General features: G+C 43.9%; 1 protein-coding gene across 23 annotated transcripts in view; it reads right to left on the bottom strand.

Moving 5' to 3' along the window:
- The window catches only part of LOC129816562 (microtubule-associated protein 2-like), a 192,540-nt gene that overhangs the window by 17,638 nt on the left and 150,833 nt on the right, over window positions 1-24,069 (bottom strand). For 16 of the 23 annotated variants that reach the window (XM_055871159.1, XM_055871161.1, XM_055871162.1 and 13 more), the window contains 10 exons: window positions 21,116-21,430; window positions 16,686-19,946; window positions 15,446-15,706; window positions 14,754-14,897; window positions 7,049-7,110; window positions 6,203-6,388; window positions 3,022-3,187; window positions 2,386-2,442; window positions 1,561-1,727; window positions 1,153-1,299 (listed from right to left, as the gene is read on the bottom strand). In XM_055871159.1, the coding sequence (XP_055727134.1) occupies window positions 1,153-1,299; window positions 1,561-1,727; window positions 2,386-2,442; window positions 3,022-3,187; window positions 6,203-6,388; window positions 7,049-7,110; window positions 14,754-14,897; window positions 15,446-15,706; window positions 16,686-19,946; window positions 21,116-21,430 (4,766 nt within the window). Of the gene's footprint in view, window positions 1-1,152; window positions 1,300-1,560; window positions 1,728-2,385; window positions 2,443-3,021; window positions 3,188-6,202; window positions 6,389-7,048; window positions 7,111-14,753; window positions 14,898-15,445; window positions 15,707-16,685; window positions 19,947-21,115; window positions 21,434-24,069 lie in introns of all 23 variants that reach the window. The other 7 variants (XM_055871171.1, XM_055871173.1, XM_055871172.1 and 4 more) reach the window with 3 other exon arrangements.

The following is a 24,069-nucleotide window of genomic DNA, read 5'->3' as shown; positions in this document are numbered from 1 at the left end:
AGGTTGAGTCCGTTTCTGCGGTAACATGGACGGTCCTTGTTTTTAAGCGACGTAAGCCTATTGGCAACTGCACAAGAATGACGTTGGATTCTCTCAGACATTTCAAAAGGGAAAAATAACATTACTTAGGGCTCTCGAGTGGCGCAGTGGTCTAAGGCACTGCATCTCGGTGCTAGAGTCATCACTACAGACACCCTGGTTCAAATCCAGGTATCACAACCGGCCATGATTGTCAGTCCCATTGGGCGGCACAAAATTGGCCCGGTGTAGGCTGTCATTGTAAATAATACTTTGTTCTTAACTGACTTGCCTAATTAAATAAAGGTAAAATAAATTATGGTAGGGTCCTCTTCAGACAGTCAACTCTCCTAACAAATCACAAGTTTGGGTAGACGGGGCTTAAAACGCGGGCAAGAATTGTGCTTATATAGCTAGCTATAGCTAATGCAATAGTAGATACGGCAGTGATATCACCGGTGACGTGCTTCCCATTTTTGACTCGTCCTCTCTGTCCCAACTGATGCCAGAACTTGTACAGACGTTTTAGCTGGAGCATTGATACATTGCTGGAAGCAAACCGTCTGTCTTGTTTCAGCTTGGTGCTGTAGCAAATGCGCCTTTGGTTGCCTAGGCAACGCATCCCACCTGGGAGGCTAGACAGGTAGAGGTGTTCCAGACTATTCTCTAGCATCGATGGTGAGCTACAGAGGGACCTGACAGAGAAAACACCCCCACGCACTCATCCTTTTTCTGCCTCAGCCATTTGAAAAGCTCAGCTGCTACATCTAAATGGGACATTTTTCTCATTCCCCTCCTTTTAAAACCATGACCCAGCAAACAGAGACCAGACAGACAGACTGAGGGAGGACGGAGCTACAGTAACAAGGGAGCGCCAGGCTATGAACATGAAGAGGAACACGAAAGACAGAGAGAGGGACAGAGGAGAGAGGAACAGGGTCCGAAAGGCTGGGAAGAAGCCCTGGAAAAGGAACTAGCAGATACAGCATCAGTCAAATACAATACAAGACTGAGGTAGAAAGGGAGGTAGAAACAGAGCATGAGGAGGAAAAATGAAGGGAGGTTAAATAAGGAGAAGGAAGAAAAGAGAGAGGGAGGGTGGATACATCAGGTAACCAAAAGAGGGGAACTAACCTGTCCCCCCTTGGGCTGGTACTTGATGTTGTCTGTGGAGCCGATCTTGGACTTGATGTTCTTGAGGTCTGGCAGGGGCTGGTTGAGAACACGGAGCTGTTTGGGAGTGGTGGCAGGTGACTTGGGAGGGGTGCGGAGCAGAGCCACCTTGAATTAATGAATTAATTAATTGGGACCTGAAATGCCAAATGATAAATTGCTTCCATGATAAACTATGGTCTCATTAGGGAAATAGATGTCTCAGTATGATCTCCTGAATAAACAAAAGCTAAATCATTCAATAAAAATACAAATCCATTTAAAAGACTTAGAGTACTTGCCTCAAACGAGCACAGTACAACACCATTGCTTCCTTCCCAGCTGTATTGAACCGATTACCTAGGGTGCCATTTCAGAGATAGACCATACCTTCTTCTCCTGCAGCAGGCTTCGAGAACGGGGTGTGCCAGGGGTGAGAGGGGTCCCAGGAGTGCGGCAGGAGTAGCTGTAGCTGGGAGGAGTCCCAGGGGAGATTGCTGTGGACCCTGGGGTGCGGGTTGTGGTGCACAGCGAACGGGAACGCATCGACTGTGTGCCTGGTTGTGGGGAGGTTACATAAAGGTTACAGAGGTCATATAGAGAGGTTACTCAAAGGTCAATCAGGTTGGGCATCTCTCAGCTTTACTCTCTCCTGGTCCCAGATTTATTTGTGCGGTTTTGTGTTGTCTATGATCCAAATGAGTTGGAAAGACAGCACCAACAGATCTGGGACCAGGCTTACATTACTGCACCAAACTATCGAAGTTGGTCAGATGAAGAGTGGATCAAAACAAACACAAATGTGATAAAACAATGTACTTAATAGAATGAAAGAGGTTAATGAAGCCCAAACTACAGGCTTACTACCACTGGGCACAGACGTCAATTCATTGTCTATTCCACTTTAGGTCACTGTAATTTCATTTAAATGACGTGGAAACAACATTGATTCAATCAGTGTGTGCCCAGTGGTTAACTACCAAGGATGAGACATTCCAACTAGTCATCTCTTACTAAGGATGTGATATTAAACACACAGAGATTAACTAGATGAGACTGGGTGAGACCATGTGAGACCAGATGAGAATAGCTGAGACACTGCAGGACTAGGTGAGACACTGCAGGACTAGGTGAAACCAGTTGGGATGAAGAGGGACAGAGTTAGACATGGATGAGACTGGATGGAACTGGATGAGATTGAGAGTTACTCTATACCTGTCCAACTAGGGGCGCGTCCTGTCCTATGCTCCGCTCTGACCTCTGTACTGAATGCTAGAGGAGAGGATGAGTGGTAGAGGATTAAACAGAGAGAGAGATAGAGACAGAGAGACAGGGCGAGAGACAGAGAGAGAGATAGGGCGAGAGAGAGATAGGGCGAGGGAGAGAGAGGGCGAGAGAGAGCGAAAGAGAGAGAGAGATGGGGAGCGAGAGAGATAGAGAGAGATATGGTGAGAGAGACGGCGAGAGAGAGCGAGAGGGCGAGAGAGAGGGCAAGAGAGAGAGATAGGGCGAAAGATAGGGCGAGAGAGAGAGAGGGCGAGAGAGAGAGAGAGAGAGAAAGAGAAAGAGAGGGCGAGAGAGCGAGAGAGAGAGAGAGAGAGAGAGAGATAGGGAGGGAGAGAGGGAGATGGGGCAAGAGAAAGGGAAATAGGGCGAGAGAGAGGGAGAGAGAGGGAGATGGGGCGAGGGCGAGAGAAAGGCCAAGAGCAAAATCAAGAGAGGGAAAAAAAGGTGAGAACCAGATCAAAAGAGAAAGAGAGAGGTAGAAAGAGAAAGAGAGAGGCAGAAAGAGAGATACCAGTGTATCAGGGTGAGGGGATGGTGGAGGAGCGCTCAGGAGAAGTGACTTACACGTGGGTCTACGGGGTGCGGTAGAGCCGGAGCTGGTGATAGAGGTGGAGCTCTCCTCCTGGTCATGTGGTTGGTGGTGGGTACGCCGGCTCAGGATAGAGGCAGGCCGCGGGACAGAGGCAGGCCGGGGCAGGGACGACCTCTTTGGGCTCTGCGAACCGCCATCCTGTCAGACACACACACACAAGTAGGCAGGCAGGCACACACACCCACACACGCAGGCAGGCACGCATGCAATGCACACACACACATTTAGCTTAGTACAGTAGTTACAGAAGTTAGCAGAGTGCCTAGCTTTATATATTCTTCTTCATACCCTGCCTTGAGAAAGAATTCATTGTTGTGTTACAGCCTGAATTGAAAAATGGATTAAACCAATTTTTTATTTACAAACGATACCCAATAATGACAAAGTGAAAACATGTTTTTAGATACTTTTGCAAATGTACAGATATATCTAACTTACATAAGTATTCACACCCCTGAGTCAATACTTTGTAGAAGCACAGCTTTGAGTGGTCTTGGGTATGTCTGTATCAGCTTAGTACATCTGGATTTGGGGATTTTTTCCCCCATTCTTCTTTGCGGATGTCCTCAAGCTCTGTTAAGTTAGATGGGGAGCGGCGGTGAACAGCAATCTTCAAGTCTTTCCAAAGATTTTCAAGTCTGGGCTTTGGCAGGGCCACTCAAAGACTTCACATTCTTGTTCTGAAGCCATTCCAGCATTGCTTTGACTGTATATTTGGGGCCACTACCCTGTTGGAACATAAATCTTCGCCCCTAGGGATGGTGTTAGATGTGTGATGAGCTATGCCTGGTTTTCCCCAGACATAGCACTTTGCATTCAGGCCAAAGAGTTCAATTTCGGTTACATCAGAACACATAATCTTTTGCGTTCCTTTTTGCAAACTCCAGGCGCGCCTTTTTCTCAGGAGTGACTTCTGTCTGGCCACTCTCCCGTAAAGTCCAGATTGGTGAAGTGCTGTAGAGACTATTGTGCTTCTGGCAGGTTCTCCCATCTCAGCCAAGGAACTCTGTAGTTCTGTCAGAGTGGTCATTGGGTTCTTGGTCACCTCCCTGACCAAGGTCCTTCTTGCCCAGTTGCTCAGTTTGGTCAGACGGCCAGTTCGAGTCTGGGTTGTTACGTATGTTTTCAATTTCCCAATGATGGAGAGCACTGTGCTCTTGGAAATGTTGAACACTCTTTAACAGTGGTCACCAACCTTCTCTGAGTCAAGATCACTTTCTAAGTCAAAATGCAAGTCAAGATCTACCACTCAGATTTTAAGCAGAGCGGTAGACTGATTGCCTGCATCTGATGTTAAGTCTGAGGGGAGGGAGGGAGGGAGCAGCGGTGAGGCTGACTCACCATCCCTCTAATGAGAAAAGGGTATACAGACTTCCAGCTGATGGCAAAAAGTCTCACTGCATTATTTCTGCCTCATGCATCAATTCATTTTGTTACTCCTATGACCAGATGTAACGGATGTGAAATGGCTAGCTAGTTAGCGGGTACGCGCTAGTAGCATTTCAATCAGTTACGTCACTTGCTCTGAGACTTTAAGTAGGGTTGCCCCTTGCTCTGCAAGGGCCGTGGCCTTTGTGGAGCGAAGGGTAACGACCGTGCTTCGTGGGCAACCGTTGTTGATGTGTGCAGAGGGTCCCTGGTTCGCGCCCGTGTTGGGGCGAGGGGACGGTGTAAAGTTATACTGTTACATTGATGCTGTTGACCTGGATCACTGGTTGCTGCGGAAAAGGAGGAGGTTGAAAGGGGGGTGAGTGTAACGGATGTGAAATGGCTAGCTAGTTAGTGGGTACGCGCTAGTAGCATTTCAATCAGTTATGTCACTTGCTCTGAGACTTTAAGTAGGGTTGCCCCTTGCTCTGCAAGGGCCGCGGCTTTTGTGGAGCGATGGGTAACGACGCTTCGTGGGTGTCAGTTGTTGATGTGTGCAGAGGGTCCCTGGTTCGCGCCCGTGTCGGGGCGAGGGGACGCCGTAAAGTTATACTGTTACACAGAGAAAGTGAAATATTCCTCAATATTAAGAAAGACACAAGCTAAGCTAATAATAATAATAATGCAAGCTTATCGCAACACTTTGCTATGCTCATTCATTGCAGCTGGTTGTAGTGCGAGTGGAATTAGGGAGAACACACATTTTATGTCTTAGTAACAATTTAAACATGAACATACTCATCAAAAAGAGCAGCTCTTTGCTGTATTCATTGAGTCTCTCTCTAGTCATGGTTTCAAAAGTTTTGTAATCTCACAGTATCAACTTGCTGGGCGTTCAAAGCTTCTTTTTACAGTCTATGGCTCGAGGAAACTGTGCAGACATTGTGATCTGAGCTATCTGATTGCCCAGCTGTAGGCCTACAAGTGCACTTGATTTGCTCTGCGGGCCTGTCGGGTAGGTGAAGTTCTACCATCAGACACGTAAAATTGTTAAAAATGGGAACACTTTGACTTCCTGGCACCAGGGCTGCTGAATCAAGTGCACCTACCGCCAACAACGCGAAAAATGACAAATAAATAGGAACACACCGTTAGGTTTTTCACATCAATATCTGTTTCGACTAGGAATGCCTTGTAGATGGACCAGTCTATCGTGATCGACCGGTTGGTGTCCACTGCTCTATTCAAAAACTTTACCCTTCCCCTGATATATGTATGCCTCATCCCAATTATATCTTTGAGATCTACGGACAGTTCCTTGGACTTCATGGTATAGTTTCTGACTGACATCCACTGTCAACTTTGGGACCTTACATAGACAGGTGTGTTTCTTTCTAAAGTATGTCAAAGCATTTCAATTAGACCCAGGTGGAATCCAATCAAGTTGTAGCGACATCTCAAGGATGTGTCATAGCAAGTGTCATAGTAAAGGGGTCTGAATCCTTATGTAAATTAGATATCTGTATTTCATTTTCAATACATTTGCTACAATTTCTAAAAACATGTTTTCACTTTGTCATTATGGGGTATTGTGTGTAGATGGGTGAGACAAAATCATTTATTTAAACCATTTTGAATTCAGGCTTTACGACAACAGAATTTAATTAAGTCAAGGGGTATGAATACTATTTGATGGCACTGTATATTGTTTATTGTTATATATTATTGTATTCATTTACATATGTGAGATCAGTTGATCAGTTCAGGGCCATATGCTAACCTTACCGCGTATATTAGTCTGGGTAGTGTGGTAGAGTCATGAGGCCCAGCTGAGGAGGGGCGGGGCCTATCAAGCTCCACCTCCCCCAGCAAGTTCTTTTTAGTGTGGGAGGAGCAGGACGAGTTAGGGCGGGGGGGCAGGAGGGCGGCCACTCGCGTTTTACAGGTGGGGATCTTTGTTAATGGTGGTGACTGAGTTACAGACAGACAGATGGGGAGAGATGGGTGAGAGAGGGGGGGATATGTGTGTGAGAGTTGGGTGAGAAACATAGGCTGCAAACCACAGAAGTCATCAGAGGACAAAAAACAATGAAAGTGGAACCAAAAGATGACATGTTGTTGAAAACCGACCAGATTTACACATACACTCCCCTACATATTTATTTGGACAGTGAAGCTAAACCTTCTAATTTGGCTCTATACTCTAGCATTTTGGATTCCAGATCAAATGTTTTCAATGAAGCGACAGTACAGAATGTCACCTTTTATTTGAGGGCATTTTCATACATCTCGGTTTTACCATTTAGAAATGAATGCCCTTTATGTATTTAGTCCCCCCATTTGAAGGTTTCATAAGTATTTGGACAAATTCACTGATAGTGTATAACATTTAGTCAAAAGTTTAGTATTGGTCCCATATTCCTAGCACACAATGACTACATCAAGCTTGTGACTCTACAAACTTGTTGGATGCATTTGTAGTTTGTTTTGGTTGTGTTATGTTATGCCCAATAGATATTAATGGTAAATAATGTATTGTGTCATTTTGAAGTTTGAGTCAAACAGGGAGATAGCCTACTACATGTACTCGATGGAACATGACGTTATCATGATGCAGTGTGCTGTACTTACTGAGGCTCTGTCCCGAGACTGTCTAGCAACACTGAGGGGCCGACGACCTTCTGGTACACCCACTGAAGAGAGGAGGTGAGAGGAGAGGAAGGAGAGAGAAGTAGGAGGGGGAGAGAGAGAGAGAGAGAGAGAGAGAGAGAGAGAGAGAGAGAGAGAGAGAGAGAGAGAGAGAGAGAGAGAGAGAGAGAGAGAGAGAGAGAGAGAGAGAGAGAGAGAGAGAAGGGAATCAGAGAAGGAGGAGAAAGAGAGAAGGGAATCAGAGAAGGAGGAGAAAGAGAGAAGGGAATCAGAGAAGGAGGAGAAAGAGAGAAGGGAATCAGAGAAGGAGGAGAAAGAGAGAAGGGAATCAGAGAAGGAGGAGAAAGAGAGAAGGGAATCAGAGAAGGAGGAGAAAGAGAGAAGGGAATCAGAGAAGGAGGAGAAAGAGAGAAGGGAATCAGAGAAGGAGGAGAAAGAGAGAAGGGAATCAGAGAAGGAGGAGAAAGAGAAAGCAAATGAGATAGAGAAGAGGGAAGGACAGAGGAGAGAGCAAGAGCGAAGGAGAGAGGGGAGTGAGAGAGAAAGAGAAATACAGAGACGGTCTACAGTTAGACATGTGACTTAAAAGTTAGGTTTTAATTTTTATAACCAAATCTCAATTTTTTTAATGTAAATGACATGTTATAGAAACTTACCCCAAACAGCAAATCACTTCCTCATCCTCGTTGTGTAGTATTGCAACCCTGAAAAAACTTGAACAAAGGCTCCAGAAACACCCAAATATGTTATTTTTTAAACCGCAAAGCTCTCACTATAGTGATCCAGGCCTTTATATGTTGTACACATGAAATTGTGTCATTCCGAACTTTATTTGCAATGTTATATTCAATTTTGTTGTGACTCGAGCGTTCATTCTACAGGTAAATGCCAAAATAAAGGAAACACTGGAGTAAATAAGGGATACAAAGTATATTGAAAGCATGGGGTGCTTCCACACAGGAAGTTCCAGGCACATTTAGAATCTATACCAAGATGCATTGAAGCTGTTCTGGCAACTTGTGGTGGCCCAACGCACTATTAAGACACTTTATGTTGGTGTTTCCTTTATTTTGGCAGTTACCTGTAGCAGCAAGCTACATGGAGAATGGAACAGCTGGATATGTGAAACGTCTGGAGTCGCTCAAAACAAAATAAAACATTACGGATAATTAAGTGTTAGCCACCAGAAAAGACAGAACAAATATTAGAGCAAATATTATGGTTAAACTCAAATATACTAATTGGTTAAAACAATATATATATTTTGGTTTTTTTTTTTTAATGGTTTTATTTTCATAAATTATATTATAAATAGGACTGGTGGAGTTATGTCACACATGCAGCTAACAAAAATATTTGGAAATGTCTGCTCTATTCAAAATTACCCCAAAAATGGAAGAGGCAAGTGGAAGAGGGAGAAGTTAAGGGACTTGTCTGATGGACCTGCATTAAAGACCAAAATTGGTTAAAGAAAATTGTGCTAGATAGAAAATATACCAGTTTCATTTAAGGACTAAAATTTGACAGCTGTGCCATACAGCTAAATAGTTGGGAAGAGATTTTTGATGTACCCATTCCATGGCACATGGTTTATGAACTGATACACAAAACGACACTGGAGTCAAAATTCAGTTTTTCAATTTAAATTATTTATATAGAATTCTTGCAACCAATAGAATGTTATACAGCGGCAAGAAAAAGTATGTGAACCCTTTGGAATGACCTGGATTTCTGCATAAATTGGTCATAAAATGTAATCTTATCTTCATCTAAGTCAACAGTAGACAAACATAGTCTGCTTAAATTTATAACACACAAACAATTATACGTGTTCATGTCATTATTGAACACACCGTGTAAACATTCACAGTGCAAAAAATATGTGAACCCTTGGATTTAATAACTGGTTGACCCTCCTTTGGCACCAATAACCTCAACCAAACGTTCTCTGTAGGTCAGGAGGAATTTTGGACCATTCCTCTTTAAAAAAATTGTTTCAGTTCAGCAATGTTCTTAGGATGTCTGGTGTGAACCGCTTTCTTGAGGTCATGCCATAGCATCTCAATCGGGTTGAGGTCAGGACTCTGATTGGGCCACTCCAGAAGGCAATTTTTTTCTGTTGAAGCAATTTTGTTGTTGATTTACTTCCCCGTTTTGGGTCGTTGTCCTGTTGCATCACCCAACTTTGCAGACAGAGAGCTTTACATTCTTCTGCAAAATGTCTTGATAAACTAGGAAATTAATTTTTCCGTCGATGATAGCAAGCTGTCCAGGCCCTGAGGCAGCAAAGCAGCCCCAAACCATGATGCTCCCTCCACCATACTTTACAGTTGGGATGAGGTTTTGATGTTGGTGTGCTGTGTCATTTTTTCTCCACATATATTGCTGTGTGTTCCTTTAAACTAATCACATTTAGTTTAATCTGTCCACAGAATATTTAGCCAGTAGCGCTGTGGTGCTCTATCCAGGTGCTCTTTTGCGAACTTCAGACATGCAGCAATGGTTTTTTTGGACAGCAGTGACTTCTTCCATGGTGTCCTCACATGACCACCAATCTTGTTCAGTGTTTTACGTATCGTAGACTCATCAGCAGATATGTTGGCATGTTCCAGAGATTTCTGTAAGTCTTTAGCTGACACTCTAGGATTCTTCTTAACCTCATTGAGCAATCTGCGCTGTGCTCTTGCAGTCATCTTTGCAGGACGGCCACTCCTAGGGAGAGTAGCAACAGTGCTGAACGTTCTTCATTTATAGACCATTTGTCTTACCGTGGACTGATGAACATCAAGGCTTTTAAAGATACTTTTGTAACCCTTTCCAGCTTTATGCTAGTCAAATAATTCTTCATCTTAGGTTTTCTGAGATCCCTTTTGTTTGAGGCATAGTCCACATCCGACAATGCCTCTTGTGAATAGCAAACTCATATTTGGTGAATGTTTTTTATATTGCAGGGCAGCTCTAACCAACATCTCCAATCTCCTCATTGATTCAACTCCAAGTTAGCTGACCCATGACTCCAATTAGCTTTTGGAGAAGTCATTAGCCTAGGAGTTCACATACTTTTTCCAACTTACACTGTGAATGTTTAAATGATGTATTAAATAAAGACAAGAAAAATAATTTGTGTGTTAATAGTTTAAGGACAATGTGTTTGCCTATTGTTGTGACTTGTATGACCAATTTATGCAGAAATCCAGGTAATTTCAAAGGGTTCACATACTTTTTCTTGCCACTGTATATATGGGGTACACAACCATCCTAAGAGACAGAATCATTAGAACACTTGTTATGGTACTGCCCATATGTAGCTTGTTTTTGGTAGCAGGTTCAAGAATGGCTGAAGAATTACAACAATTAGCTGGAGCTAAATCTGCAATTAGCACTGCTGGGTGATTTGAAACGTCATAGTCAATCTATCAATAATATAATAATACAGTAAGCAAAACATTTCATCTTTAATTTACAATCTGTAGAAACTATGAGAATAGAAAGGTTCACGACTTTTGTGAAACATCACAACACAGTTGAAAAATATATGGCTTATAGAAACTGGATGTTGTTCAGAAATAGATGGGAGGGGTTGAGGGGAGCTGAAGGATGGGACTGGATGTTGTTCAGAAATAGATGGGAGGGGTTGAGGGGAGCTGAAAGGTGGCACTAAAAATAATAAAATATATATTTTTAAACAAGATAACTAAGGTAAAATATACTGTGTCCATAAAATGAATATACAGTAGTATGCTTAAGCTGGAAGTAGAAGCCTATTGTTGTCCAATTATGTTAAAGGGAAAATAATATATTCAAATAATATATATGGCAAAAAATATATGGGGGATTGGAAATGATGCAGACCATTACATTGGTAGAAGCCAGAATCTATCTACAATATTAAAGCTGATCTACCCGCTTAAAAATAAAAAATGGTGGATAAAGTTCGAAATGACACAATTTCTGGTGTAAAACGTCAAAGACCTGTATCACTATACTGAGAGCTTTGCCGTTTCTAAAATGACATGTTTGGGTGTTTTTGGAGCCTTTGTTCATGTGTTTTTGGGGCCCCCATACTACACATCAAGGATGAGGAAGTGATTTCCTGTTTAGGGTACGTTTCTCAAAATCATGTGAAATTACAAAAAAGAGGTCTGGACATTTCTATAACATACAAATAGATATTTGGTTGTAAAAAAAGAAAACTACTCCTTTAAACATTACAACAGATTGACAGCAACACAACAAAACTCTCCCACACACACACAACAGCTGTGGCTGAAGCACGCCACCCACTCTACAGCCTGTACAAACACAATCTAACGGACAAACTATTGGACAAACAGTTACCGCTCTTCTGTCAACAACTAAAGAAAACTTTGTGAGAGGTAATTTAGCCCTAAATTGGGTACAGTACTGTATAATTACACTGTATTACTGTATACAATGAGGGAATTGGCTGAGACCTTATTCAAGCTGCTAGAGAAAAGGTCTTTCTCCAAATGCCTTGGAAGAAAATCATACAGAATACAGGATTTTGGACTACATAAGTGCACCTCCCATCCCACCCTCTATCTCACCCCCTGAACGATTTAATTAGGGCAATGCAGCAATTTAGAAAGATTCTAGAATAGTAGAGAGCGACAGAGTTACAGTACCAGTTAAAAGTTTGGGCACACCTACTCATTCAAGGGTTTTTCTTTATTTTTACTATTTTCTACATTGTAGAATAATAGTGGAGACATCAACACTATGAAATAACACATATGTAGTAAGCAAAAAAAGTGTTAAACAAATCAAAATATATTTTAGATTCTTCAAAGTAGCCACCCTTATGGTAGTAAGTGCCAGGTGCACCGGTTTGAGTGTGTCAAGAACTGCAACGTGGCTGGGCTTTTCAAAAACAACAGTTTCCTGTGTGTATCAAGAATGGTCCACCACCCAAAGGACATCCAGACAACTTGTCACAACTGTGGGAAGCACTGGAGTCAAAATGGGCCAGCATCCCTGTGCATTTCCGGCACCTGGTAGAGTCCATGCCACGACAAAGGAAGGCTGTTCTGAGGGCAAACGGGGAGCAACTTAAGTGTTCCTAATGTTTTGTACACTCAGTGTATTTCTCTATTGTGGAAAATCTCTGTCAGATGAAGTACACCAATATCTGAGAGCTGCCAAACTACCAGTTGCTTGGCAACCACTACAGCTTTTCGGTGTAAGTTTAAGAGGCTGTGCTTACATCCTAAATGCCACCCTGTTCGCTAGTGGCTCTGGTCAAAAGTAGTGCACTAAATAGGGAATATGGTGCCATTTGGGACTAATACTGTCCTGCTCTGGGGAAATGCTGGGAGAACACACTTCTTTCACTGTAGTTCTTTCACAGCAAGGAAGTTGCAATCATTACAAAGGTTAAAAGGAGACAGATAAAGTTAGGCGAGAGGGTAAGAGATGGAGAATCTGTTAAATACAGAGAGAAAGAGACAAAATACTGTAGTACACATACAGTTGAAGTCGGAAGTTTACATACACCTTAGTCAAATACATTTAAACTCAGTTTTTCACAATTCCTGACATTTATTCCTAGTAAAAATTCCCTGTCTTAGGTCAGTTAGGATCCCCACTTTATTTTAAGAATGTGAAATGTCAGAATAATAGTAGAGAGAATGATTTATTTCAGATTTTATTTCTTTCATCACATTCCCAGTGGGTCAGAAGTGTACATACACTCAATTAGTATTTGGTAGCATTGCCTTGAAATTGTTTAACTTGGATCAAACGTTTCGGTTAGCCTTCCACAAGCTTCCCACAATAAGTTGGGTGAATTATGGCCCATTCCTCCTGACAGAGCTGGTGTAACTGAGTCAGGTTTGTAGGCCTCCTTGCTCGCACATGCTTTTTCAGTTCTGCCCACAAATTTTCTATAGGATTGAGGTCAGGGCTTTATGACGGCCACTCCAATACCTTGACTTTGTTGTCCTTAAGCCATAACTTTGGAAGTATGCTTGGGGTCATTGTCCATTTGGAAGACTAATTTGCGACCAAGCTTTACCTTCCTGATTGATGTCTTGAGATGTTGCTTTAATATATCCACATAATTTTCCTGCCTCATGATACCATCTATTTTGTGAAGTGTACCAGTCCCTCCTGCAGCAAAGTACCCCCACAACATGATGCTACCACCCCCGTGCTTCATGGTTGGGATGGTGATCTTCGGCTTACAAGCGGCCCCCTTTTTCCTCCAAACATAACGATGGTCATTATGGCCAAACAGTTCTATTTTTGATTCATCAGACCAGAGGACATTTCTCCAAAAAGAAAGATTTTTGTCCCCATGTGCAGTTGCAAACCGTAGTCTGGCTTTTTCATGGCAGTTTTGGAGCAGTGGCTTTTTCCTTGCTGAGCGGCCTTTCAGGTTATGTCGATATAGGACTCGTTTTACTGTGGATATAGATACTTTTGTACCTGTTTCCTCCAGCATCTTCACAAGGTCCTTTGCTGTTGTTCTGGGATTGATTTGCACTTTTCACACAAAGGTACGTTCATCTCTAGGAGACAGAACGCGTCTCCTTCCTGGGTGGTATGACGGCTGAGTGGGCCCATGGTGTTTATACTTGTGTACTGTTGTTTGTACAGATGAACGTGGTACCTTCAGGCGTTTGGAAATTGCTCCCAAGGATGAACCAGACTTGTGGAGGTCTACATTTGTTTTCTGAAGTCTTGGCTGATTTCTTTTTATTTTCCCGTGATGTCAAGCAGAGACACTGAGTTTGAAGGTAGGCCTTGAAATAAATCCACAGGTACAACTATCAATTGACTCAAATGATGTCTATTAGTTTATCAGAAGCTTCTAAAGCAATGACATCATTTTTCCGAAGCTGTTTAAAGGCACAGTCAACTTAGTGTATGTAAACTTCTGACCCACTGGAATTGTGATACAGTGAATTATAAGTGAAATAATATGTCTGTAAACAATTATTGGAAAAATGACTTGTGTCATGCACAAAGTAGATGTCCTAACCGACTTGCCAAAACTATAATTTGTTAACAAGAAATTTGAGGATTGGTTGAAAAACGAGTTTTAATGACTCCAACCTAAGTGTATGTAAACTTCCAACTTCAACTGTAACTCTGAAGCAGTAACATTAAATTACCAAACAAACCATCTCCCAGAAATGAGAAACCTAGAATGAACATGGGAGCTGAGGAGAAGAAAGATGCAATTCAAAGTAAATAGCAAATAATAAAAGAAATCCAAAAAGTTGAGAGACTGACTGTTCCCAACAAGTACATTTGAAAAATGAAGTCAAATGAAAAATGTATAACAAATGAGTTTATTTTAATAAAATGCAAACACTGAAAATGACAAATTAACTAACAAATGAGACAGAATAAAAATGTATAGATGAACAAAATAAGTTAGCAAAATTTAACAAAAATAGAAGCTTCAAACAACTGTAAGGATGAGGTTAATGTTGAGTACTTTGTGAAACTGCTGATGTAAAAAGGGCTTTATAAATACATTTGATTGATTGATGAGATGAGAATGTTCATATTTGCAGCCACATTGCAGATGCCTCACTGGCCCAGCCAGCGGGTGTGCATTCCAAATGGCACCCTATTTCCTATTTAGTGAGCTACTTTTGACCATGCCCTATAGAGAATAGGGTGCCATTTGGGACGAAACCCAGGAGTGGTTGGTCACCTGTAGGTTTCCTCCTAGCACAGGGGTGGGGTTGGGGCTGGGCGGGACGTGGGTGTCGGACCGCAGTAGGCTTTAACACACTCTTCCGTGATGGAGAGGAGCGCGTCTCTCCTTTCTTAGTCAGCTCAGTCTTCTTGATCACGGCTAGGAGAAGGAAGAGGTAAAGACATAGTTCAAGGGAAAAAAAGGAAGAATGTACAAGTAGCATCAGAAGGAAGAGTGAGAGATAGTCAAAGAGAGAAAAGGAAGGAAAGGACATAGTGTGGCACAAAGGTTTGGTAGGACAGACACCCACAGAGAGAGGCTCTCTGAAGGCCAGTTAACATTCATCTGAGATCTTAAAGGCTTTTAAAGATGATAATATTTGACAATTAGAATGAAAGAGAATAACAAAATCTGTCAATTAATAATATATAACTACAAAGTCCTATATAGAAATGTTTTTAATTATTGGTTTCCCAGACACATATCCAGCCTTGTCCTGGACTAAAAAGCTATTTCAATGGAGATTCTCCACTGAAGTATCTGGGAATCTGGCCCTCTAGAGTAACAAACTGAATGGAGATCTACACCACTTCAAATAAAAGAGAATTTAATAATCTGTTAATTAATAATGTATAACTACAAATAATTTACAAAAATAAAATAAATAGAGTAACAAAATGATTTGGAGAGATACTGTAGTTCTGAACCTTTTTTCTTCTTGATGTCTTCCCTGGGGATATAGACCGTCTCCTTGCGGATGGCTTTACGTTCAGGGGTGGAGACGCACCCCTCGCGCCCCTTCACACGCCCGCTTTTAGCCTTGGGCTTCACTGGCTGCTTTTCCTGCTTCTGCTGCTGGAGAGTCTTGTACTTCTTGACTGGTGGGGCTGGGACTCGGTCGGCTCTCAGGGGTTCGATCTGCTCGGCAGCCATGCTCATGTCATCATCCACATCTACAGTGGAGAGATCTAGGTACAAAACAGACATGGTAAGGTCATCATCATGCAGTTGTACTATGGACACAACACAAAATATGGGCATAACACTCATAACCTGGATAAAACAGTGTTGATGTGTAATTTTGTTATCATGATGAAATATGAAGTCTCCACTGTGAAAATATTGCAATAAACATGAACAGGTATCAGATCCATATATTTCAAGAAACCAGGCGTTTGTCCCATGTCCCTACTTCAAAGAAGAGGCATTACTTGGGTGTGATGACCCTCCCGTAACCCAGACGACACTGGGCCAATCATTGTCGGTTGTGATACAGCCTGGGATCTAACCCAGGTCTGTAGAGACACCTCTAGCACTGCGATGCAGTGCCTTGGACTGCTGCGCCACTCGGGAGTCCTAAAATCTTTTTTTATTTTTATATAGTGTGTGTTTACTACAGATGGTAATGTGAAGAACAACATGACTAGGATATCAAATTAGGATATAGGCCAAGGACTAGATAAAGTGTATTTTTAAGACTACTTTTTGCTACTACATTCACCACTTTTAGTCTTGAAATCTTTGGTTGTTTCCTACACTGTGCATCCTTAAAGGACATGGGTGGGGCTAAGGCTTAAGAGGGTGTGAACGATGCTAAATGGGTGTAGACAAAGAAGTGCTCTCCAGTAGGTGTACCAAAACATTAACGGGCCATTTTGTCAAAAGTGAGGCAACAAGTTTATCAACTTTCAAAGCAGAATTACTTTCCCATTGTCCCTCAACTGTAGTGTATGATATACCATTTTGTAGCTCTGTCTCTACTTTTATCCAATGTAAAAAACACCATTACAAATGTTGCTACATTGGACCGAATCGAGACGGTCACATATTGACTATACTATTGCATTTTCAAACCACTTATTATATTATTATTTGTGGTCATTAAAGGATGTAATTTATCTGTCATTAAAACATGTATTATTGGATTATAACAGAGAGAAATCTCACCTTGAGTGTCGACCCAAGAGCTGTCTAGGATGGAGTCGTCCATGGTGGTCTCATCTCTGTCGTAGCTCTCTGTCTGTCCCTCGGTCTCCAACTGCACCTTCTCTGGGGAGGCATGCACCTCCTTCTCAAGGGCCTCCTCTGAGACATCCCCCACCTCCTCCAGACTAGCTGCTTCCATGATCTCCACCTCTTGGGACTCCTCCTCCTCCTCCTCTGGTGTCTCAGGCTCGGGCGGAGCGGAAAAACGCACGCTGTGTCCTGGCTCCTCACCCTCGTCGATGGTCTGGACTACAGTGATGAAGTCATCTTCTACAGTCACCACTGACTCTATGGCAGCTCTGGGTTCTGGAACATCAATCACCGCTGCTCCTGCCCCTCCCAGAACTTCACTATCTTCCTCCTCCTCTTCCACCTTGTTTGTCATTCTATCCTTCTCAACATTCTCTTCTTTCTCTACAGGCATTGATGGTTTTATCTTTATCATGATTTCCTCTGGTTCCACTGCCTGCTCTGTATCCTCCTCCCCCTCCTCCCCCTCCCCCTCCTCCCCCTTTTTCTTTTCTTCCATGGTCTTCTCTTTGACCTCTACAACCTGCTCCTTCTTCAGCTCCTCTTCGCTAACGTTCTCATTCTCTTCTTCTGTGGTGCTCACACCACCACCTGACACAGATGGAGACGTCGTCATGACGTCAATCTTTGTTGGCGTTGTCTGACCTCCTGTCTGTTTAGGTTTCTCTATTTCCGTAACTGAAACCTTTTCTTCTTCTGTGGTGCTCACACCATCACCTGACACAGATGGAGACGTCACCATGATGTCAACCCTCGTTGGCATTGTCTGACCTCCTGTCTGTTTAGGTTTCTCTGTCTCTGTAACTGGAACATTTTCTTCTTCTGTGGTGCTCACACCATCACCTGACACAGATGGAGAAGTCACCATGATGTCAACCTTGGTTGGCATTGTCTGACCTCCCGTCTGTTTAGGTTTCTCTATTTCCGTAACTGGAACCTTTTCTTCTTCTGTGGTGCTCACACCATCACCTGACACAGATGGAGAAGTCACCATGATGTCAACCTTGGTTGGCATTGTCTGACCTCCTGTCTGTTTAGGTTTCTCTGTCTCTGTAACTGGAACCTTTTCTTCTTCTGTGGTGCTCACACCACCACCTAACACAGAGGGAGACGTCCCCATGACGTCAACCTTCGTTGGCATTGTCTGACCTCCCGTCTGTTTAGGTTTCTCTATTTCCGTAACTGAAACCTTGTCTTCTTCTGTGGTGCTCACACCACCACCTGACACAGAGGGAGACGTCCCCATGACGTCAACCTTGGTTGGCGTTGTCTGACCTCCCGTCTGTTTAGGTTTCTCTGTCTCCGTAACTGAAACATTGTCTTCTTCTGTGGTACTCTCCACGGAGGAGGCTGGGGAGGGCCTAACGGGCCTGCCGATCCTGTCCTTGGCAACTCCAGTCAGTTGGTAGACGTCTTCAGCATCCACCTCCTCGTATGCCTCCTGGTGCACCAGGAACTTGTCCTTCACCTTCTCCCTGAGCTCCTGCAGCTCCCGCTCCTCCTCCATGCTCAGGGGCCTGTCCTCCATCTCCAGCCGGCGAATCTGCCTCTCATAGGCAGCCATCTCAGGATCTGTCTCGGGTCCGTTGTCTCCTAGCTTCTCCTCCTCTTCCAGGGTAACCGTCACTGTAGGAGTTACAAAGGACTCGGCTGACTTCAGAGCTGAAGCTGGTTTGTCTTTTTGGTTTTCCATGGAAACATTTTCATGGCTGATCTTTTTGTTGTCTTTTTCCTCTGAAGCTGAGTCGTTCTGTCCCATTTGTTTGGTTTCTTCTTTTTCTTTGGAACCGGCGCTCTCAGCTAACTGACTGGTTTTCTCGTCTTCGGCTAGTTTGTCTCTGGCGTCGATTTTCAGTTTCTCCTCCGCCATCTTTTCCTCCAGAGCCATAGGGGTAAAGCGCTGAGGCGGGGAGTCAATGGGACTATGGAGGTCAGCAGGGGAAGGCATGGGCCCTGAGTACTCACTGAACACACAGTAACCCAACTCCTCCAGCTGGCTCTCACTCTTGGCGAGACTCTGGTTCTGACTCTGGTCCCCCAGAACCAGGTTAGCCAGGGAGTCGCTGCCAAGGCCTTGGGCGTCCGCAGGTACAGACTTCCTCCTCATGATCTCAGGGTCAGTGTTCTCAGAAGCCAGTCTAGACCTGCTGCCCGCAAGGTCCAGCATTTCAGGTAGATCAGGAGCCATGACTGTCCCATTTTTGTAGTAGTATTTGGGTGGGAAGGGAGATTCTGGGGACTCTGACCCCTGGGGGCTAGTCTTTTCACCGGGGGTCTCTGTTGCTGTGTTGTGGGGAGGAGACGAGGAGTCTGACGTGACTGAGGCTGCTGTCTCCAGGATCAGGGGAGGGAAGGGTGGTGGCTCCTTCTCCACAGACGGAGTGGTGACTGGGAGATAGTTGGCAGACTCCTCCAGACTGCCGCTGGTAAAACACATGATATCCGTGGCCAGTGGGGAAAAGTTTCTAGGTCGTCCATGACCACTGGGATCCATCGATCCAATTGTAATGTTGAGAGAGTAGCTTCTTTGATCCAGGGCCAGTTTCCCAGGAGACAGCCTACATTCGTTACTCCTGTCCAGTGCCGGTAAGGTCTCCTTTTGATCTCCCATCGAACTCTTCTTGGTGTCTGATTTCTCCTCCACTGACTGTGTTTGTGCTAGCATGCTATAGTTGATCTCAAGGGGTGACGTAACTGTTGGGGAACTGCTCCCTAAGACCTTCTTCTCTTCTCCTGCAGTGCTCAGTTCATAATAACCTTCTGCTTGAACCCCCTTGGATCCCTCGTCTGGCTTCAGGGCCGAAGTCTCGAAATAAGCTGACATGCCCGATTTGTCTTTGTTAGAGTCAGATGGGACACCTTGTCCTTGACCTCGGTCTCCAGCTGTAGTGAACCCAGACCCTGAATCCGTTGTGAGGTTACTGGACTCAAGAACATCCACTGACGGCTGCTTCTCTGAGACTGTTTTAGGTTCATCCAGTATAGACATTTTGCTAAGCTCTTTGGCTTGGCTCTGGCTGTTTGAAGGTAAAGGGGACAGAGAAGGGGAAGGGGAAGCCATGTCCGTTTTGGGGATCAGGGGTGCTGCTACGTGGACCCCGCTGAGGAAAGCTGGACTCTCTTGTTCAGTGAAGTCTGGGCTGAGGGATCCACTCCTCTCGCTGTCTGGTTTGTCCGTGTCCATCTTCAAGGCTGTAAGTTAAATCTTTAGTAGTTTGTTTGGTTTTGCTTCAACATTCAGCTATTAAAGGTAGGATACTTTGTTTTAGGTCAGCCATTTTAACCAGGGCCAGCCATACTATCACAGACACAGGCAAAGCTCTGCTCCAGACTCAAAGCCTGTTTTCACTTACTGTAGCACAATACAAAGATCATCGCGCATCACTGAGGCAGGACAGGAGCATGAGGCGGAACCCATGAGGCGGAACCCACTCACTGATGAACGGAACAATGGCATGGAACGTGACGGAACGTTATGGAACCGGAATGACGGAACCGGAATGTGCAGGCAGCCATGGCGTTGATGGATGAGAAGAACCAAGCAATGAGAAATGGAATTGACGACTTTACATATCTAATAAAGGGTCAAATAATAGCCTTTCTGTCATTATTTCCAGGCTTTATGGAGAAATCCTAATGATTTTTATTTAGCTAAATGTCTGCTTTACACCCTGATTTTTGATTACATATTCAACTATTACCTTTGAGGACAATGTACAATCATCTATCATCAAATTTTGCTAGAATAAGTTGTATAAGTTCTAATTTTATTTCAAGTCATTAGTATAAGGTTTTTAAGATCAACTAAGACATAAATATATTTCAACAATAGGAAAAATGACAGAATAACACTATTGACACAATATCTAAAAGATGAAAACCAGTGAAATGGCAATAAAAACACTTGATATTGATATTATTACGAAACACAGCTGAATCCAATAGAGAACGAGTGATTTACATGCTATATAAATTAGGCATTTTAATGGCAAACATCACTGGCAGAAAGCCACTGAGCAATGGGTTAACACCAATGAGACATCAATACATCGGTAAGTAGCATCAGAGAAGGGAAAGCTTGGTTGGGAGGATCGGCGACATTTCATTAATACACAGACACGAAAAGCCCGGCCTCAAAAATTGCAGCTAAAAACTGAAAACAAAAGCAAAGAGAAAGAAAAAAGGAGGAATCAGGAAGAAAGTTTTAAAACATGGCTCCTAGCTTTCACCTGTGTTGCCTTGCAGCCTTTAGCAGAGCGTAGCGGGGGTAATATTCCCTTAAAGCCTAAATTATATTATTGTCTACATACAATACAATAACATGCAGCCTGGGAGAGGAGAGAGAGGACAGACAGACACACCTTCCTCAGGACTCTCCTCCTCCCCCTCAGCCTCTGCCACCTCCTCCTCCTTCTCCTCCACCCTCCCGTTAGAGCCTTCTGGGGCGGCACTAGCTGCCTCTGCCTCCACGAGTGGCACAGTATGGGCCTCGCCTATGGCCTCTGCCTGCTTTAAGGGCTCGGCTGGGGGGCTGTCCAGCTCAGGCTCATCCCCACTCCACAGCTCCTCAAGAGCTGCCGCGATTTCTGCTGCTGCCCCTTCCATCTCCTCCTCCTCCAACATCAACACCTCTTCCTCCTCCTCCTCGAATGTGTCTGTAAGAGCCTCGATGGTCTCTACTTTGTATAAAAGAAGTAGACATCAAGACTACGGGTTGGCAACACAGACTTGGGTTACACAGCTACAAATCGGTGGGACACTTTCAGCTCTGTAAACTGTACTGTATAATGTATAGAATCTATTGTAGACAGAGATAGATGCACTGGTCACAGATGTTGTAGCGTATGAGTGAGTGACATTTCTCCCCCGGTCATGTGGTTTGTTTGGGTTTGGACTGTATGGGATGTTTTGGATCATAGAGTTTAAGCATGCAGAGGCTTTTCTATATATTAAAGATATAAAATCATTCTGAAAGAAAGATAGATACTGGTCCAGTACACTGTTGAATATTCCTGTAGTTTTATTGAGTGCAATTGTGACAGCGTAAACCCAAAGGTCTTCGTCAGGCTATAAAAGAACCCTCACCTCTGTCTGTAAAATCTGCTGTGGATCGATGTTATCAAAATGCACACAATGGCCATAGTTTGTCTCTCTCTGTCACACACGCACCATGCCGACACTCCCATCAGGCTATTTCCATTCAGACGTACCTTTATCAGTAAGAAAATGCATGCGTGATACACCATAACAGTCTTTTGCAAGCAAAGTTGTGTACTGTAGCTATACAGTACATTCTACATTAAGTGGACTTGGCCTTCCCATTGTCAATTGAGAGAAGAGCCACAGAAATATATCAGAAATCCTACTCTCACCGCATCCAAGTTCTGTAACCATAACCTGAGTTGATCCGTCAGTCAGCATGTGAGGGATTGTGGGGTGTGGGCACTATGTTCCAAAAGGGTTCTTCGGCTGTCCCCATAAGAACACCGTTTTATTTCCAGTTAAAACACGTTTTGATTTCAGGTAGAACCTTTTTTGGTTCCATGTAGAACCCTCCGTGGAAAGGGTTCTACAAGGAACCAAAAAAGGTTCTACCTGGAACCAAAATGGGTTCTTCAAAGGATTCTCCTATGGCCACAGCCAAAAACACCTTTCACGTTCTAGATAGTATAGTGTATGCAGAGGCGGAGACAGACAGTAGCTCCAAGGAGAACATGTCCTTTATCACTGTTCTAGGATCAGCCCTGGATCAGTAATCAACCCTCCAAACCCAAACCATTAGAAGATACGAAACAGATCCCCAACAAGCATATCCTCACATCCTCTCTATGTGATCAGCACACACACCTAAAGTTCGATAATTCTATTGCGTCTCCCTAATCCATTCCATGTGGATTAAGGGGCTACAGTATACAGCGCTGCAGTACTGTTCTGCATGCGGAGGATGCTCTGCACAGTGATGTGTGATGGATTTCTTTAACTCTGGGCCGGGGGTGCCTCTGCTCCTAACTCCTAAGCTGTCATGTTGACTATGAGGTGCGAATTCAGATTCTGAAATCCTGCTTAGAGGCAGAAAGATGCTGCTCAACCCAACAGGCTTTATGCGGCAGCGTTACGCTTGCCGTCGCCATGCGGCACGGTGCTCAGGGTTTTATATCACACCAGGCGGCTGGGCTGCTGTGTGTCTGTGTGTGTGTGTGTGTCTGTGTGTGTGTGTGTGTGTGTCTGTGTGTGTGTGTGTGTGTGTGTGTGTGTGTGTGTGTGTGTGTGTGTGTGTGTGTGTGTGTGTGTGTGTGTGTGTGTGTGTGTGTGTGTGTGTGTGTGTGTGTGTGTGTGTGTGTGTGCGGGGAGCAGGGCAGTGACTGGATGTGGCAGCAGTGTACAGCCTGCTGGGTCACATCACAGCAGGGGCACTCTCTGCACAGGGAGAGGAGATAGAGAGGAGGACTGATGCCTTATGCCGTCCGCACGCTTCTCGGCCGAAACAGTTTGGAACAGTTAGTGCATACAGTATATTGTGATGACATTTTGTGACGTTTTTGTTCGTTTTGAACTTTGGCAAGAGTTTTTATGGCTGTTCGGGCACACACAATATTTTCTTGAGGCAAGCCTGTCGGTAGCCGAAGACTACGCCCCCTTGTTGGCGATTTGGCCAATAGTAGGGTTTCTTCAATGAAGTGCCTATTGTCATTCGGCCTCATAAATTTTTTCACTTGAGAAATACTGCACCAAACATCCTAGACAGATGCAAAATTGCGCGACTAAGCTCTTCATGGCAAAAACGTCAAACCTCTAAGAAATCTGTCATTAATTATCTTAGATGAATTGTATTTTTAAGAAGTGCATACTGGCTATGGTGTCTCAAAATGGACAAACAGTACTAATGCCGCTTTTTCTTTGTTTTTCAAGCGAAAGTCTTTTAAGGGAGTATGCTAGCACACTCGTTCGGTTCAGCTAGCTGAGCTCAGCTAGGCACCAGCCAAACTGAAGCAAGCTGACGCCTTTATACAGTCTGCAAGCTGGAGACATAGAGGCGTTGTTTCTCTATAATAATACTAGCCACCTAACAATTTTATGAAGTTGCCTTTAGCTAGCCCACATAGGTTCCCAATCTCCCAACTAGCCATTTCATGCTATCAATCAAGTTTTTATTTTACTAGGCAAGCCAGTTAAGAACAAATTCTTATTTTACAATGATGGCCTACCCCGGCCAAAGCCTCCCCTAACCCGGACGACGCTGGGCCAATTGTGCACCACTCTATGGGACTCCCGATCACAGCCAGTTGTGATACAACCCGGGATTGAACCAGGGTCT

This window comes from Salvelinus fontinalis, chromosome 19, assembly GCF_029448725.1.
Source record: "Salvelinus fontinalis isolate EN_2023a chromosome 19, ASM2944872v1, whole genome shotgun sequence".
NCBI classification, from domain to species: Eukaryota; Metazoa; Chordata; class Actinopteri; order Salmoniformes; family Salmonidae; genus Salvelinus; species Salvelinus fontinalis.
The sequence above is the reverse complement of the archived record's forward strand: the minus strand, read 5'-3'. Positions and strand labels throughout refer to the sequence as shown.